Source organism: Camelina sativa, chromosome 12 (assembly GCF_000633955.1).
Source record: "Camelina sativa cultivar DH55 chromosome 12, Cs, whole genome shotgun sequence".
NCBI lineage: Eukaryota > Viridiplantae > Streptophyta > Magnoliopsida > Brassicales > Brassicaceae > Camelina > Camelina sativa.
In genome coordinates, this window is record NC_025696.1 from 4,227,923 (window position 1) to 4,242,863 (window position 14,941).

General features: G+C 35.3%; 4 protein-coding genes across 5 annotated transcripts in view; 1 reads left to right on the top strand and 3 right to left on the bottom strand.

Moving 5' to 3' along the window:
* Positions 1 to 763, bottom strand: part of LOC104733182 — a 1,625-nt gene extending 862 nt beyond the window's left edge. Inside the window, exons 1-3 of the mRNA XM_010452785.2 lie at positions 564 to 763; positions 321 to 435; positions 4 to 109 (exon numbers count right to left, since the gene is read on the bottom strand). Of these exons, the coding sequence (XP_010451087.1) occupies positions 4 to 109; positions 321 to 435; positions 564 to 664 (322 nt within the window). The 5' untranslated portion in view covers positions 665 to 763. The remainder of the gene's footprint in view (positions 1 to 3; positions 110 to 320; positions 436 to 563) is intronic.
* LOC104730044 lies at positions 2,411 to 3,900 on the top strand. The gene has a single exon (XM_010449109.2). It carries the CDS (start codon positions 2,569 to 2,571, stop codon positions 3,724 to 3,726), a length of 1,158 nt encoding a protein of 385 aa, XP_010447411.1. The 5' UTR covers positions 2,411 to 2,568; the 3' UTR covers positions 3,727 to 3,900.
* Positions 5,799 to 8,264, bottom strand: LOC104730046 (probable clathrin assembly protein At4g32285). The gene is made up of 2 exons (XM_010449110.2): positions 7,914 to 8,264; positions 5,799 to 7,812 (listed from the first exon to the last, which is right to left on the bottom strand). The coding sequence occupies exon 2, from the start codon at positions 7,782 to 7,784 to the stop codon at positions 5,868 to 5,870; it is 1,917 nt and encodes a 638-aa protein (XP_010447412.1). The 5' UTR covers positions 7,785 to 7,812; positions 7,914 to 8,264; the 3' UTR covers positions 5,799 to 5,867.
* On the bottom strand, positions 8,942 to 10,349 carry LOC104730047 (auxin-responsive protein IAA29-like). Of its 2 annotated transcripts, none has more exons than XM_010449114.2 (4): positions 9,935 to 10,349; positions 9,427 to 9,620; positions 9,231 to 9,321; positions 8,942 to 9,097 (listed from the first exon to the last, which is right to left on the bottom strand). In XM_010449114.2, exons 1-4 carry the CDS (start codon positions 10,195 to 10,197, stop codon positions 9,022 to 9,024), a joined length of 624 nt encoding a protein of 207 aa, XP_010447416.2. In that variant the 5' UTR covers positions 10,198 to 10,349; the 3' UTR covers positions 8,942 to 9,021. The 2 variants fall into 2 exon arrangements, with proteins under 2 accessions (XP_010447416.2, XP_010447414.1); XM_010449112.2 differs by having other exon boundaries at positions 9,427 to 9,743.

Below are 14,941 nucleotides of genomic sequence, written 5' to 3' on the forward strand. Positions count from 1 at the left end.
TACAAGGCTGAAGATATTCCCCAGTTTCGGTGGTCTCATCAAGCCGTATGATGGTGTTGATGGCTTCGTTTGTACGGTCTAAAAGGGTCTTCAGGTCCATATACTCAGCCTAACATAAAAAGCCACTACAAGTATATCAAAAAGATTCTCCAAATGGAACACATTAATTAAGTACAAATCTAATATTCTCTCTATCAATTCCATAAATAGTTGCATTAAATCTCACTGTTCAAAGAGGGCAATAAAAAGCAATTGAGAAACAAATCTTTCTTTGAACAAAAAAATCCAAATATAGAAAATTAAAATGTAAAGAAGAAAACCTCAGAATTGGCTTTGGAATACATGATTTCTTCAGCTCTCAAGACAACCACAGGGAGCTTCTCTTGCCATTCTGTGTTCTTCTTTGTGGATTGGCTATGAATCTCACAAACAATCCTATATAAAAAAAAAGAATTCAAAGAAGAATTGAGCTGAAGAAAACAAACACCACAAAGAAAAGACATGCACATACCTATACATATAAACAGATAGAGATACAAAGTGAGTGAGTGAGAGAAGATGACCTGAAAATCTCTTGGATGAGCAAACCCCTCATGGGTTGGTGTCTGTCACTATGCCAAGCTCTTCTGATACAGTCGTACGGTCTTGGCCCTGGTCTGGGCATCTTCCACCACTTTCTTTTTCTATGAGTGAGAGAGAGAAAAAAAAGAAACAAAGTGAGATTGTTTTTGTCTTTCCCCTCTCCTCAGTTTCACTTCTCTCAATAATTTGAGTGTGGGGGAGAGAGGAGATAGTCCTGTCAATTGGTCCGGTCCGGTCCGGTTCGGTTTAGTCCACCTAAACTTTTTTTAATGGTCTCTGGCCTACTACTCTCTGTATAGGGTTGCAGTCCAATAATTTACTAAATAAAAACTATAGCATTCACCTACTAGCATCATGTAACTGTTTGATTGATTTTTTTGGAGGACTGTGACTGGTCAATTTAAATAGGACAACTTGCGTCTAACTTGAGATATGTTCCAATCATGTATTATTAAGGACTGGATCCGCCTTTCACATTTTTAGTGGTCTCATCTCTAATGCATATAGGTTAGTTTTACAAAACAGCAAAAAAAAAAAGCAAATCGTTTGGTTGAAGTAAAAATAAAGGAAATCTTGAGAATTGCTTTCGTACCACTTCTAAGCCATAATTTTCTCTGACATTGAAACATTCACGATGACGACAAAACTAATTATTTTATATACGAATTTACAAAAATAAAATAAAATCTTGTTGCTGACAACAAATAAAATAGAGTAAAATTTGAAGACCCATCATCCTAACTAAAAAGAACTCAGAAGGAAGAAAACCACCTAAGTGTGTATGTGCCTCGTCGTTAGTGTAAGGCCCAAAAAGTCAGATTTCAAGGCCCAACTCTTAATGCATGTCGGCCACGTGGACCACCGTACAGAGAAACTCGTATCCAAAAAACCAAACCTGTTGCCTTCGAGACAAAAACGTTTCCTAAAACGGATACGATTACGAAAATCCACGCAGCCACGTGATGATGCCATTTAGAAGCTACCTTATCCAACGGTTTTAATCTCTCCACGTGTATAAACTAAGGACCTCTCCATAAATCGAATAGTTAATTGAATCCTTTAATGTTAACTTTAACACTAATCAACGAATATATTCGTATTTACACAATCAAACATTATATTGTGTGGGCTATGATCTCTAGTCGATTCATTTATTACAAACTGATGAAAAAGTACAAGAAATGAAAACCAAAAGAGAATTCATTTCATACTACTCTTTTTGGATAAAAATAGTACCACCAGTGATCATGTTATTAGGCGAATTATTGTGGCCAAACAAAATTTAAGAACGTTATGTAATATTATTAAGGGATGATATTGGTTTGAGATTTATAAAAATTTTTGAAGAGTTTAACAAAATAATAAAAATGAATAAATAAAATGAAAGATTGTTAAAAATTATTTCTGTTGGCTGTTTTCTAAAATCTTGTAAAGTCCTCCAGACAATCCTTATATTTTTATAATATTTTCCATAATTTTATTTTGTAAAAAAAATGTTTAAAATCATGAATCAATAACATAATAATTGAACTCATTAACAATCCTAAATTATTTTGTTTTAATTAAATAACACAAAACTTTTAATGACTTTATAAAAATCTAAATCCAATAACTCATATTTATTAAAATTTTAAATGACTTTTTATAAATCTAATAACACATATTCTAATAACACATATTCTAATAACAACATATTTTACATAAATTTTAAAATCTTTAAAATTCTACTCAAATCTTAAACCAATAACCCCACTAAATGACACAAAGAAAACAAAAATATATTTTTCTATATAAAGAAGTAACATTCCAAATATGAAACGCCATTGAATTGAATGAATATATTCTATAATTAGTACTCGAAAATTTAAAATATTAAATTTTGCCTAATGTAAGATACAAGTTGCACCAAATCCCACTCTCTCTCTCTCAGACAAAAGCCAAAAGCAGTCACTGAGTTCTTTTGATTTTCCTAATCAGAGTCCAGAGATGCTATCTCCGACGTTGTTTCCTCTCTTCTGCGCTTTGTTTCTTTGTCTTCCGGTGGCTGTCATCTTCACAATTCAGCGAGAACTCACCGGCTTTGTTTCGCCGGAGTTTGGTAGTTTCCGCTCTCTCTCCGTCTTCTCTCTCTACTCTAGAAATGTCCCCGACTCTGTTTCTTCTCCTCCGGTGGTTCGGTTTCGACAGCCGCTTCCTAAAGACGACGAGCCACTTCTACGGCTAGCTTCACGGGTTAACCCGAATCTCCCTCCCGGTTCGACCCGGAAATTGGCTTTCATGTACTTAACGACGTCGCCTCTTCCGTTCGCGCCACTCTGGGAGATGTACTTCAGTGGAAGCTCCAAAGATCTTTACAATGTCTACGTTCACGCGGATCCGACCCGAAAATACGACCCGCCTTTCTCCGGCGTGTTTAAGAACCGAGTCATTCACTCTAAACCTTCGAGTAGACTCACACCATCTCTAGCAGCGGCGGCGCGTCGGTTAATAGCACACGCGCTTCTCGACGATCCGTTGAACTACATGTTTGCCCTAATCTCGCCTTCGTGCGTACCGATTCGCTCCTTTGACTTCACTTACAAGACACTGGTCTCGTCTCGTAAGAGCTTCATCGAGATACTCAAAGACGAGCCGTGGAAGTTCGATAGATGGGCTGCGCGTGGTGACGAGGCCATGCTTCCGGAAGTGACGCTCGAGGAGTTCCGCATCGGGTCTCAGTTCTGGGTTCTGAAACGGAGACACGCGCGTGTGGTGGCGCGTGATCGGCGTATATGGGCTAAGTTTAACCAGACGTGCGTGCGGGAAGACACGTGCTATCCTGAAGAAAATTACTTTCCTACCCTTCTTAATATGAGGGATCCACGTGGATGTGTGCCCGCAACGCTGACTCACGTGGATTGGACTGTGAACGTCGATGGTCACCCGCGTATGTACGAGGCCGAGGAGGTCGTGCCTGAGTTGATCGAACGGCTTAGAAAGACTCGACCAAGATACGGTGAGGATGGAATCAACGGTTCAGAATGGTCTGCGGTTGAGCGGATGGATCCGTTTCTGTTCGCTAGGAAGTTTTCTCCGGATGCTTTCGAGCCGTTGTTTGGTATGGCTAGAACCGTTTTGTTCAATGACTCAGCTGGAAGTGTGTGAGTGAGTGAGTGTTGTGTGAATGGTTTTCTCTCTAATGTCATTGTTGTAAATTCAGTTTTAGTTATAGTGTAATTGTAATTTTAAAAAATAGGTAAGTTGGGATCGAAATAACGAAAACCCAAGTCCTACCATTATCTTAGAGTAAAGTATAGTACTCGTCCTGGTCGAATCTCATCCTTTTTAGCAAATCGTTGCACATATTAAAAACCTTACCATTATACATTGTTGCGGTCTGACGAAAACAGTTGATAGAGAAAAGAGAGATATTAATACTTAACAGAGCCATGAAAGTGATGTCTGTTTTGACTTTACACTGGATTTATGCAAGAGGGAAATTTGGCAAAATGAAATGGATAAATGTACAGCTTCAAATTTATCATTAATTACTATCTAAAGATTACATAGGGAAGGACTAGTAATAGTATAAGTTTGCGCTTGCGGAAGATGGGGCTTAGATTCGTCAACACTCGAGTTTGGCTGTCGCTTAAAGACCACACACCCATAATCATCGTCTTTGCCTCGTGCTCTTTTTGTCCTTTCACTTTTTTCAATGAAATTACAAAAAGTTGACAACTACAAGCCATGAATCGCGTGACAGACAGTTAAAGAATAAAATTGCATCTCGGTGACTTTCTTTCGTTAGCTTATTATTTTGGTGAATTTAATTTCATGGTTTAGGGGGTAAGGATTTACGATTCTGTTGAGAAAACACTTCAGATTACCAAATCAATTTATCTCATTCATGAAAGTAATAGAACGAACATGAGCACCACACATGCACGTGTTGAGTTCCCTCGAAATCTTGTGTTGATCTTGAGTGCATCAAAGCTGGAGGTTCAGCAATTCACTAATTAAACCTTTAGTTCAAGATCTTTTACAAGAGAAAGAATATTCGAATATAAAAGAGATGCGACGATGAAATGGTTCATGTTCATCATTGTCTTCCTCTGTTTTGTGGAGCAAGCGAGTTATGGCATGTTGCGTACAAGAAACCATGATATTGATAGGGGAGGGGTTCCTTTTGCTTCTTTCGAGTTAGCTTTCTTTGATGGTTAATTCATGTAGAGAATTTCATTGTTACAGAAACGCTATCATATTTTGGTTACATTTCCAAACTTTTAACACATACAACATCAATACGGAAGTACTATAAAAAGGGAACATCAAATAATGGCTTTCCTTCTATAGTTATATGTTTCAAGAAACTTTATACGTACTTCACAAGTTTTTCATCAGTCAATTAGCTCTTATAGGGTCCAGTAACTCATAGATGATAGATGCATTTCTACCATTCAATTATTGGACATGCGAGTTTACTCGTGATTATCCAATGTCAAAGGTCGACTTTTGTCTTGCAATATGCTAAGTTTTAAATCCAGATTATGACATGTCAAAGACAGTTCATAAAGCACTAAATCAAAGTCCAAGTCCATTCATTTGTTTGTGTGTGTGTGTATGTATCAAGAGAATAGATATTATTTTATCGTGCTATATGCCTACATCTATCATCTATGCCTGTTGTTATCAAATATTGGAGTTTTCGATACAGAGATAACAAAAAAAAAATTGTTTTTGGGGACCAAGTGATTGATTTTAACGAGTCAATTTAAACGGTCCATTATCTTCACTAGAAACATGAAATATGCTTATTAGTTGGATATGCCCATTCCAATATCCCATTGTTAATAAGATACATTGTATCATCGTCAATAAGATCCAACAATGTTAGAAAAATGCATCCTATGCACAATGTTACACGAATCAAATTTCATGAAGAGAACTTTGATTACAATGTTCTATAATTACTTCTTCCTAAAGTAATATGAATAAATAGTAAAAGCTTCCATATTCATCAGAAAGCGACAAATACGGTTGATCACCTGATAGTTATTTTTACCTCTCGTTAGCTTTCACCCAACTAAAAACCAAACCTAACCAAGCTAAGTTGTAGAAAGAACTAAAAAGAAACAACAAATGTATAAATGCATTATTAATCAATACTCAAAAGAGGCAAAGTCTCACAAGTTCGATAACAGGAGGCAAGATCAGGAAACATACAAGAAGAAAGCAGATTATAACACATCTACATTGGTCGAAAAATATATGTAATAAAAAAAAAAAAACAAACAAAATGAATGAAATCAGTAAGGGTTGTTGTAGTAATACCCCATAGGAGGCGGTCCCATTCCGTTAACAGGCGGCATCCCATAAGGCATTGCGGTTGGGGCTGGACCCATCTTGGCCAAACTAGCTTGACCTCTCATTCCTTCTTGCTGATATTGCTGCCATAACTGCTGCTCCTGAGTCAAGAGATATTGCTTTTTGTCCATCTCAGCCATTTGCACGTACGAAGGAGGCGGGATGGTCAAGGATGCAGCGAAAGGGTCTTGGTTCACTTGCTGAACGGTTCCATCTGGTGCAGGGAGTGCTAGTATATGGCTGTTTTTACCCGGCAAAGGGAGCGCTACGCTGCTTGAACTTCCACCAGTTAACTCTGAGGTGCTAACGTGTTGTCTAACAGCTCCTTGATCGTACATCCCATTGAGTAACAACGGATCTAAACCACCACCCATTGCGGCTTTCTGATTCTCTAGATTACTAGCTGTCTCGACCAACGCCAGTTCCCAATCAGCCTTCCCAATCTCTGCAGCTGGATTCTGCCAAGCTGATGTCACGCCGTTATCAGAAGGGAAAGCTTCCCATTTGCCGTTATTACCTGGCGGACCCGCAAAAAGCGCAAGAGCAAACTTGTTCCCTTGGTCATCACCAGTGACATTATCTTCTCTCAAGTTGACTAGATCTTCCGTTACTTGTGGTTGCTGCGGTTTAGGCTCTGGCGCAGGTGGAGGTGGAGGAGTGTAATTCTCTGGAGGAGGAAGCGCTTTGATCTCATTCATATCAACCACTGGCTCTTCAACCGGAGCAGCAGGAGGAGGAGGAGCTTCAATCTCTTTCCGCTCAGGACTTTTAGCCCTCTTGGCTCTGTCTCTCACAAACTCTTCTAATGTCTCCAACAGCTTGCTCGTGATCCTCTGAACCTCAGGGTACTCAGAAGATCTCGCCACACCCGTGTCCTTACACCAATGATAAAACGCAATGAGCTCATCAATCTGTTTAGCGGAACTAGCATAAGCATCAAAGGCCTTAACACAATCAGTATACTCCATATCGAAAAACTTGTCAAGCAGAACAGCCAAGACTTCACAGATGTCAGCGTAAAGCCTAAAGCTTTCTTTCACAACAGGGTACATAGCAATCAAGATCATCCTGCTGTTTTTAGCTAAACCAGTAGGACGACAAGATAAAAACCTATCAAGCAGCCTCTGCAAATGACCCATCTTTCCAAAAATCCTCTCAGGTGTCATCTCTCTTAAAGGAGTAACTGATTTCTTCTCATCTCTCCCTCCTCCAATCTCATTCATATCTCCAAAAGAACGAGACCTCTTAGGCATACCAAAACCATTACCACTCTCGTAATCATAACTTCTTGGAGGAGGAGATCTAAAGTCATCCCTAAACCGACCATAACCATCATCCCCATTGCTTTGATGACTACTACTACCACCAGAACCACCACCAGACTTCCCCTTTCTCTCAAAAAGAGCTAACTCAAGCCTCTGATCCAAGTAACTAGCATACGTTCTAACGAAAGCAGAGTGATCCCAAGAGCTAGAATGAGCCTCATCACGAAAATCAGACATGTTAAGAATCCTAGTACCTCGTCTCGTAGCGTGAAGGATCTCTTCTTGAAAGAGAGGATCACCTTCGTTAAGAAGACGGTGAACGAGCATAAGAGCCTTGAGAGCAACGATCCAGTCACGTGTCTTCTTGAGACGGCGTGAGACGGAAATGACACAGGCGTGGACGTAACCACGTGAGAGTGAAGTAAGGCTAAGGATCTCGCGGATGTACTTTTCGTTAGATTGATCGTCGTCGTGGCTTGTAGCTTTGACGATCGCAACTTCCAGATCTGGAGCTAGGTTGCTAGCTACTTTCGCTATACCGATGCTGGTTTGATCCTTGACTACTCCGATCGCTTTACGCATGCTTAGCGCCATGATTCCAACTAACTCACGGATTCGGATTCTTCAATCAAAAGAAAAAGAAAAAAAAAACAATTTGGTTGAGAAATTGATGGAGGAGAGTCCAACGAATGAATTTGAAATGTTCAATTTTTAATGAAATACCGATTCGCTAGATATGCGGGAGATGAGATGAAGTAGTCGCCGGCGTCGGAAGAGACGGAGACGGGATCTGAGATCTATTATGAAGAAGGGTGTGAAGATCTATAGATTGAGGCGGGCGGGCGAGGGGAAGGTGTCAGATTCGCCGAACCAGTCAAAATGAAGTGTCTAAAACGACAAGACAGACAATTTATGAGAGTTAAGAGAGTCCAAGGTGACGTGGATTGATAAGAACCGTCGGATCTGATCTGAAGAGAGGAAGGAAGGAGTTGCGAAGGTTTGGTTTTGTGACCGAGATTGACGGTGTATTTGTCCGAGACTCTCGAGTCTCGACTCGATTCGAATCTCTCAAGTCTGAACACTGATCGTATCGGTGAGTGAATGATTATGTCCCTTTTTTTTTCTTTTTTTTTTTTTTTTTTTTTTTTTTTTTTTTTCATTAAAATCATTTTCAATTTTTGCTGGCAAAAAAAAGAAAAAGAAAATCATTTTCAATTTGTAGTGGGAAATACTGGAACTTCTTTATCAAAAATATTAAATTTCTTTGCCACAAATTATTTTTTAGTTACTTTAATGATGATAAACTTATGGTCTTATTTTATGCGATATATAAATATAATTTTAAAAAGATTAATATTTTATTCGCTAATATTTTTAAATTTAGTTTACATATTTTAAGTTAAGATCAATCATAATTTTTTTACTTTTAAGCTTCTTAAAAATTGTATGACTTTTAGATATACGACATGGAAATCACTCATCATTATCATGGTTTCTGCAACCATCACATTCTTATGTTTTTTCTGGTTTTCTCACAATCAAACAAGTCTCTAAAGATTTTCAATTCCATAAACCACAAAAGTCGATGTTCGCTAGCTAGTCACTGACAACTCATGAATTCTTATAGGCTTTTGACATTTCTTTAGTTTTTTTCGTCCATGTCTACGTCCATGTTTAGCCATGATTACTGATAGCAAGTTAGCAACAGGTTTATATAAACCACTGAATTGAATTCTAGAGCTAAAAGAATAGAGAAAAATAGAAATCTGATAGACATTTTAATTACAAAGTAAAATAATGATAGTCCGGTTTGAACTTTTCTCTATATCTTTTAAAACAAGAGTCTTGTATATGCACACGGACGATCCCTAATTATTGATATTCGATGAACAGATTCCGCAAAGATCCTATAAAACCAAAACAGTTGAATTTAGTTGTTAGTATTAGTCAGTCGCCCATCTCCTTAATAACTCTTTATTTCTTGAAGTTCTTCTATTTTTAAATTGAAGGGAAGCAATAAATACAGAGAAGTAAACGTACCTCCATGGAACATCCCCTGGTATTAGCCAGTCACCCTCTTTCCCTTGGAAGGTGAATGCATAGTTTGTATCTTCTCTCTCACAATCTTCATCTGATTAATTAGATTCAATTGTACGAAAGATTAATATTTAGAAGTTATGTTCTGTTTTCAAGTGTTAATAGGTATTTTTTTTTTACTTAATAATTTAGTACTCACATTGGGTAAACATGGTGATCAAGGAGTCAGTGAGGGACTCGTAAGAGTTGAAAAGCTTGATATCCACCTTTCTTGCTATTGCCACACCATCCATCTTAACTTTTACATACATTGATGATCTCGATGATGTTGTCGATGATGATCCAACGCTTTCAACTGTAGCCATTCGATTGTTCATCACTGCAGTGATCCTCCTACCATGATGATGATATGGGCAATGATGGTGATTACGACTATGACGATGATGATAACTACGATATTTTATCATACATGATTTTACTGGTGGCCATCCCACGACTTGGCTATTTTCCTCCTCACTATATTATCAAAATTAATTAAATGTTTATCAAAATTTACAAATCATGCCTCCCCATTGAGTTAGTTAACTACAACATCTTAATATATTCTTTCTCTTTTGATAACAACAATCTTAAGGTTTTTGGAGATACTTAGAAGTCAAATTATTATAGATATGTAATTACTTTAACCTAATATGTTAGTTACTCACTCGTAAACAGTTGAAGACTCGGATTCCAAAGGATCTTCGTCTTCCTCGTTGGGCTGACCATTCAAGGCAAACACACTTGGTTTTTGTACATAACATCCTTCTTCGTTATTCAACCTAAACGTCGCCTCAAAATGTAGGTTTTCGCTATCCAAACAAGAGGCAGTACTACCGTCGATGGCACAATGCTTGTTGAGGTCAAAGTCAAACCCTAACTTGGAAGAGTTAGTATGAGGCGAAAGAGAGAGACCAAGATCCAACTCCATTTTAATGCAGCTTCGTCTTTGATGAAAAGAAAAGCTTGTGTCCTTTTGTTATTGGCTTTGGGAGAAAGTTGTGTACGTAGGTTGGTGCTTAATTAAAGGATCATGGGTATTCCCTATTTATAGTAAAAGGAAAGGGGACAAAAGTCAAGGAGGGATCCATGGCTTTATCATAAAAATATACATTAGTATAATATATATGTAAGTATGTAACTCACTAACTCACACATATATATAATCTAAAGAACTTAACAAAGTAACCAATCAAATATTAGAATGCCAATAATTTTTGTTGTTGAATCCTGAATTATATCAGTTCACATATTTTCGTGGACCAAAATCTACAATATACAGTTGACTTAGCTAGAACAAATCTTATCTTCATCCTCAGTTTCATCGTATATAAATTCAACAGGATTGAAAATACATTCACACAACTGATGACTAAAGAGACCAAAAAAATGTATTTATCTCAACCATTTTCTTTCTTGTGTAACGCGTTAATAATCGTTCAAATTAAGTTTAACTTATCCAAATTCACTAACAATTATCACCCTAAATATATGTAGAAAATGGGGATGCTAAAGGGTTTTGAATTGTTTATTTTTTCCTCTCATATATAGAATTTATGGCTTTCACGTTAAGCGAAAGGTAGTGAGGAAGTTGCAAGTTCTCCCAAGGGAAAAGAAGAAGAAGAAAAGAGTAGAAGTCTTTTGAGCGAGAAGTAATGACTTCCGACATCGATTAAGTTTGGGTCGGCCAATATCCCAACATTGATGCGAACATATTTTCAATAATTTTATCTAAATTCTTATGCATTTCGAATTTAAACACATTTTATATATAATATTTTTATATCCAATATCAATCTTATCTAAGTTAACTTTTTTTTTTTTATTAACCATTGGGCCACAACTGGCCGGTCCATTAGCCAAATTCCTATATTCGTAGGAAGCAGGACTCGATCCCTGGTGTGATGGTACCTTTTACAGATGGACTTACTTCCTGCCATTACACTAAGGTCACTTCACCTAAGATAACAATTTTTAACACTAATAGGTTAAATTTTGAATTATAACATGACAACAACATAATTACAAACGACAATACTTTAAAATTCTCTAGTCATTAGATATTTGCTAAGTACAGAGATCAAAGAGTGTGAAAAGATCAGAAGAATATAAACCGAAGAATTGACCAGCAATTTGTTGCTTATTTTGGTATATTGGCGTCACTAACTCAATTTTGTCGCAATAATCCAATCAACAATACTTAAATAAGAAAATCAAAGCAGGTACTAAAAAACATGATAAAAGTACATGTATACTAAGGAAAAAGAAGGACTTGTCAAAGGTCACATGATTCAACGAATTTAGCCTCCAACATCAAACCAACATAAATATTATTAACTAGATGAGGATCCGCCCGATGTGCGGGTTTAAAATTCTATAAATTAAATTAAATTTAGAGAAATTCTCAAAAATAGCACCAAAATAAGTTTTTATTCCAAACTTAGCACAACATCTCTAAAATTCCAAAAATAGCACAAATTAATTTTTCAAAATTAAATTCTAAATTCAAAATACTAAACCCTACCCCTCAAAACTAAACCCTAAATGTGAAATTGAGAACCCAAACGTAAAAAGAAAAATTCTAAAAATTAATTTAAAATATTTTAATGTGTTAAATAGTGCTATTTTTGGAAATTTATGCAATGTGTGCTATAGTTGTCCATAAAACTTGTTTTAGTGCTATTTTAGGGTATTTCTCTTAAATTTAACAAAAATATATTAAAATTTATTGTACGTTATTTATAAATTTTATTTTTGTTATAATACATTGATTTATATCCATTTACAAATATTTTAGGTATGTTACTATTAAAAGTGTATTTTTTAAAACCTAAATATATTCTATGCTACAAATATATTCTTTATCACCACCTATAAAATGTCTATATGAACACATTAAGCCAACTATTTTATTTTCACTTCTGCATAGTTTTTTTATTACAAAAATTGTCAGCTCAAAAAATATTTTGAAGAAAAAATATATTACATAATATACTAATCAATTATGTACCATCACAATAATATATGACCACCATGGAGAAAACCTCGGCTCCGCCCTCATCCCTTATAGAGAGAACCTTGCATCCAACCTCCTCCACCATGGAGAAAACCTTAGCTCCGCCTTCCTCCTTTGGGGAGATAACCTTGCGTCCAACCTCCTCCACCTTCCTCCCTTGGGGAGATAACCTTGTGTGCAACCTTCTCCACTATAGAAAGAACATTGGCTCTGCCCTTCTCCTGTATGGAGAGAACATGTTTACGTCTTTTTGCTATCTCAAAATGGCTTACTCCAACAACCAATGTAGTAAAAACCTTTTTATAACGTCACAAAATCTTTTGATAGTAACTAATGTTAAATTTCCCATGATGTAGCTCTCTGCAACGCCTTAACCGCTACTTTGCTTAGTGAGTTCATGTCCACTCTCGGTACATAGGCCCACCTTCCTAAGTGGGCCCTACATCTATCCTCGGTCCGTGGACCTAACCATATTCGATGGCTGGTTTGTTACGTCTGAGAGACTTTAAAAACTTGTTTTCCGACCCTACAAATCTACAAATGACATTTTCCTGTAATTTGTCCTTAATTACTCGCACAGTTCCGACATTCACTTCTACGAAGGTCACCATTCATGAAATTCTCTCAGGACCCTTGACCGAAAAAATAAGTGCATTTTGGTGACATATGTGGCAAAATCAATTCTTTTATACTTTTTCCGCAAATCAGGATGTCATAGTCTTTGAGCTCCTATGGATCTATCAACAACGATTTATGTTTTTTCAATCTATCTATCTATGTTTGTTGTAAGCTTGTGTTTGATTAACCTATTTTATCCATCCATTAGGTTGATAAGCTTCTACTCGTTATCTCCCTTTGGGATTGAATGAATAATGCTAACAATTATGTTTGCAAAAAAAAAAAGGAGTTTATGACCAACCAATCAAGATTGATAAATTAGAAGAAAATTAATTTGACGTAATTAAAGAAACAATAGAATATTATAAGCACGGTAATATATGAATTTTAAATAATTCAAAGATGAAAATATAAACTAAATAAAAATCTAAAAATACTAAAATAAATTTTAAACTACAGTATTAGGAAAAGAAGATGCATCTATCAATATTTTCTTGGGTTAACATATTAATCTTAGCTATTCTCAACTGAAAAAGGAGAAAGTAGGAGAAATTTTTGGTAAATTACTTTCCCATAAATTTTTTTTTTCTAATTAAATAAAGTTGAAAGCAGTGTTTTTAAATAAATTATTTAATTATGAGACGAACTATGTTTATATAAAAGTGAGTATTTACAAAATTTTAGAATTAATAATTAACTGTATATAATCCTTAATCCCTTTATTTTTGTAGAATTAATAATTTAAAATTAAAATAAGTAAATAATATTATAATTTCGAATTTTATGAAATATATATATATATAATCTCCTTATTATTATTTAAAAAACCTTTGTATTTTTTTTATAAATTCTGTAACTTTTGATAATTATCTTTTTACATTATTAATATTTTTTAAAATAAAATATTTTATTTCTGTTGTAATTATATTTCTCTTATTAAATATTAACTTTTACACATGTCAAAATCTGAGATTGATAACTTGACACATGTCAAAATCTTGTTAATGACTAACTTTCAAAACCCAACTTTATATAATAAGATAGACAAGTTTGGTTAATGTTGGAACGGACAACGCCCCATATTTTTGTTTACATTCTATGTTTCTAATTTTAAATTTTGGTTTTCGCACGGAAATAGTGGAATTTAAAAAATTTTTATCCAATAATCAATATGATTTGAAATACTTCGATTTAGTAGCAAACTCTGATTTTTTTTTTCAGCTTGTCATAAATTTTGTTAACCTTTTAAGAGACAATTATCACTAGACACTTATAGCTTGATTCACTTATAGAGTATGGAGTTACACTACCATATTTGGGAAGGAACAATTTACTACTCCCTCCGTTTCACAAAGATTGTCATTCTGGAGATTTTTCTTTGTTTCACAAAGAGTGTCACTCTACAATTCCAATGCATTATTTTATATTTCCAATGCATATTTAACATTAGATTTCCTAGTTTTACCCTTAATTTATAACTAAATAAACTCATTAAATACTTATTAAATGAGGGCATATTTGTATATTTTAATGTTTTCTTAATTTGTGTGAAATATGTCTAAATGACACTCTTTGTGAAACGGAGGGAGTATTTATTTGGTCGAGCCGAATTAGTTAATAGTAATACTGTACCAACAAAAAATAAAAATAAACAACAACATAGACTAGGAAATTACAGTAAATAAAGGTTAGAAAGATATTGTATTGGTTCAACTTTTTAATAGTCTTCTATTTCTTTTACTTTAATATTATATACTTCTATTTCTGTTGTGAGAATGACATTGACATATGCTTTGTTTCTGTTTAAGATTAAATACTGTTGGTAAAAGGATAGATGCTACGCCTAACACCAATATTGTAACTTAACCCACAACCTCTTTTACGAAATAATTTCGTAAGATATGAATTTGGATTTACGAAAGTGACTATTGAGTATGAAGGTCTATATCACATATTAATAATAAAATTTGGTTGGTCTCTTCATGTTTTCTAGATCAACCAAGCAGATGAGAGTAAGGGGAACTATCAACGTGAATGTCAC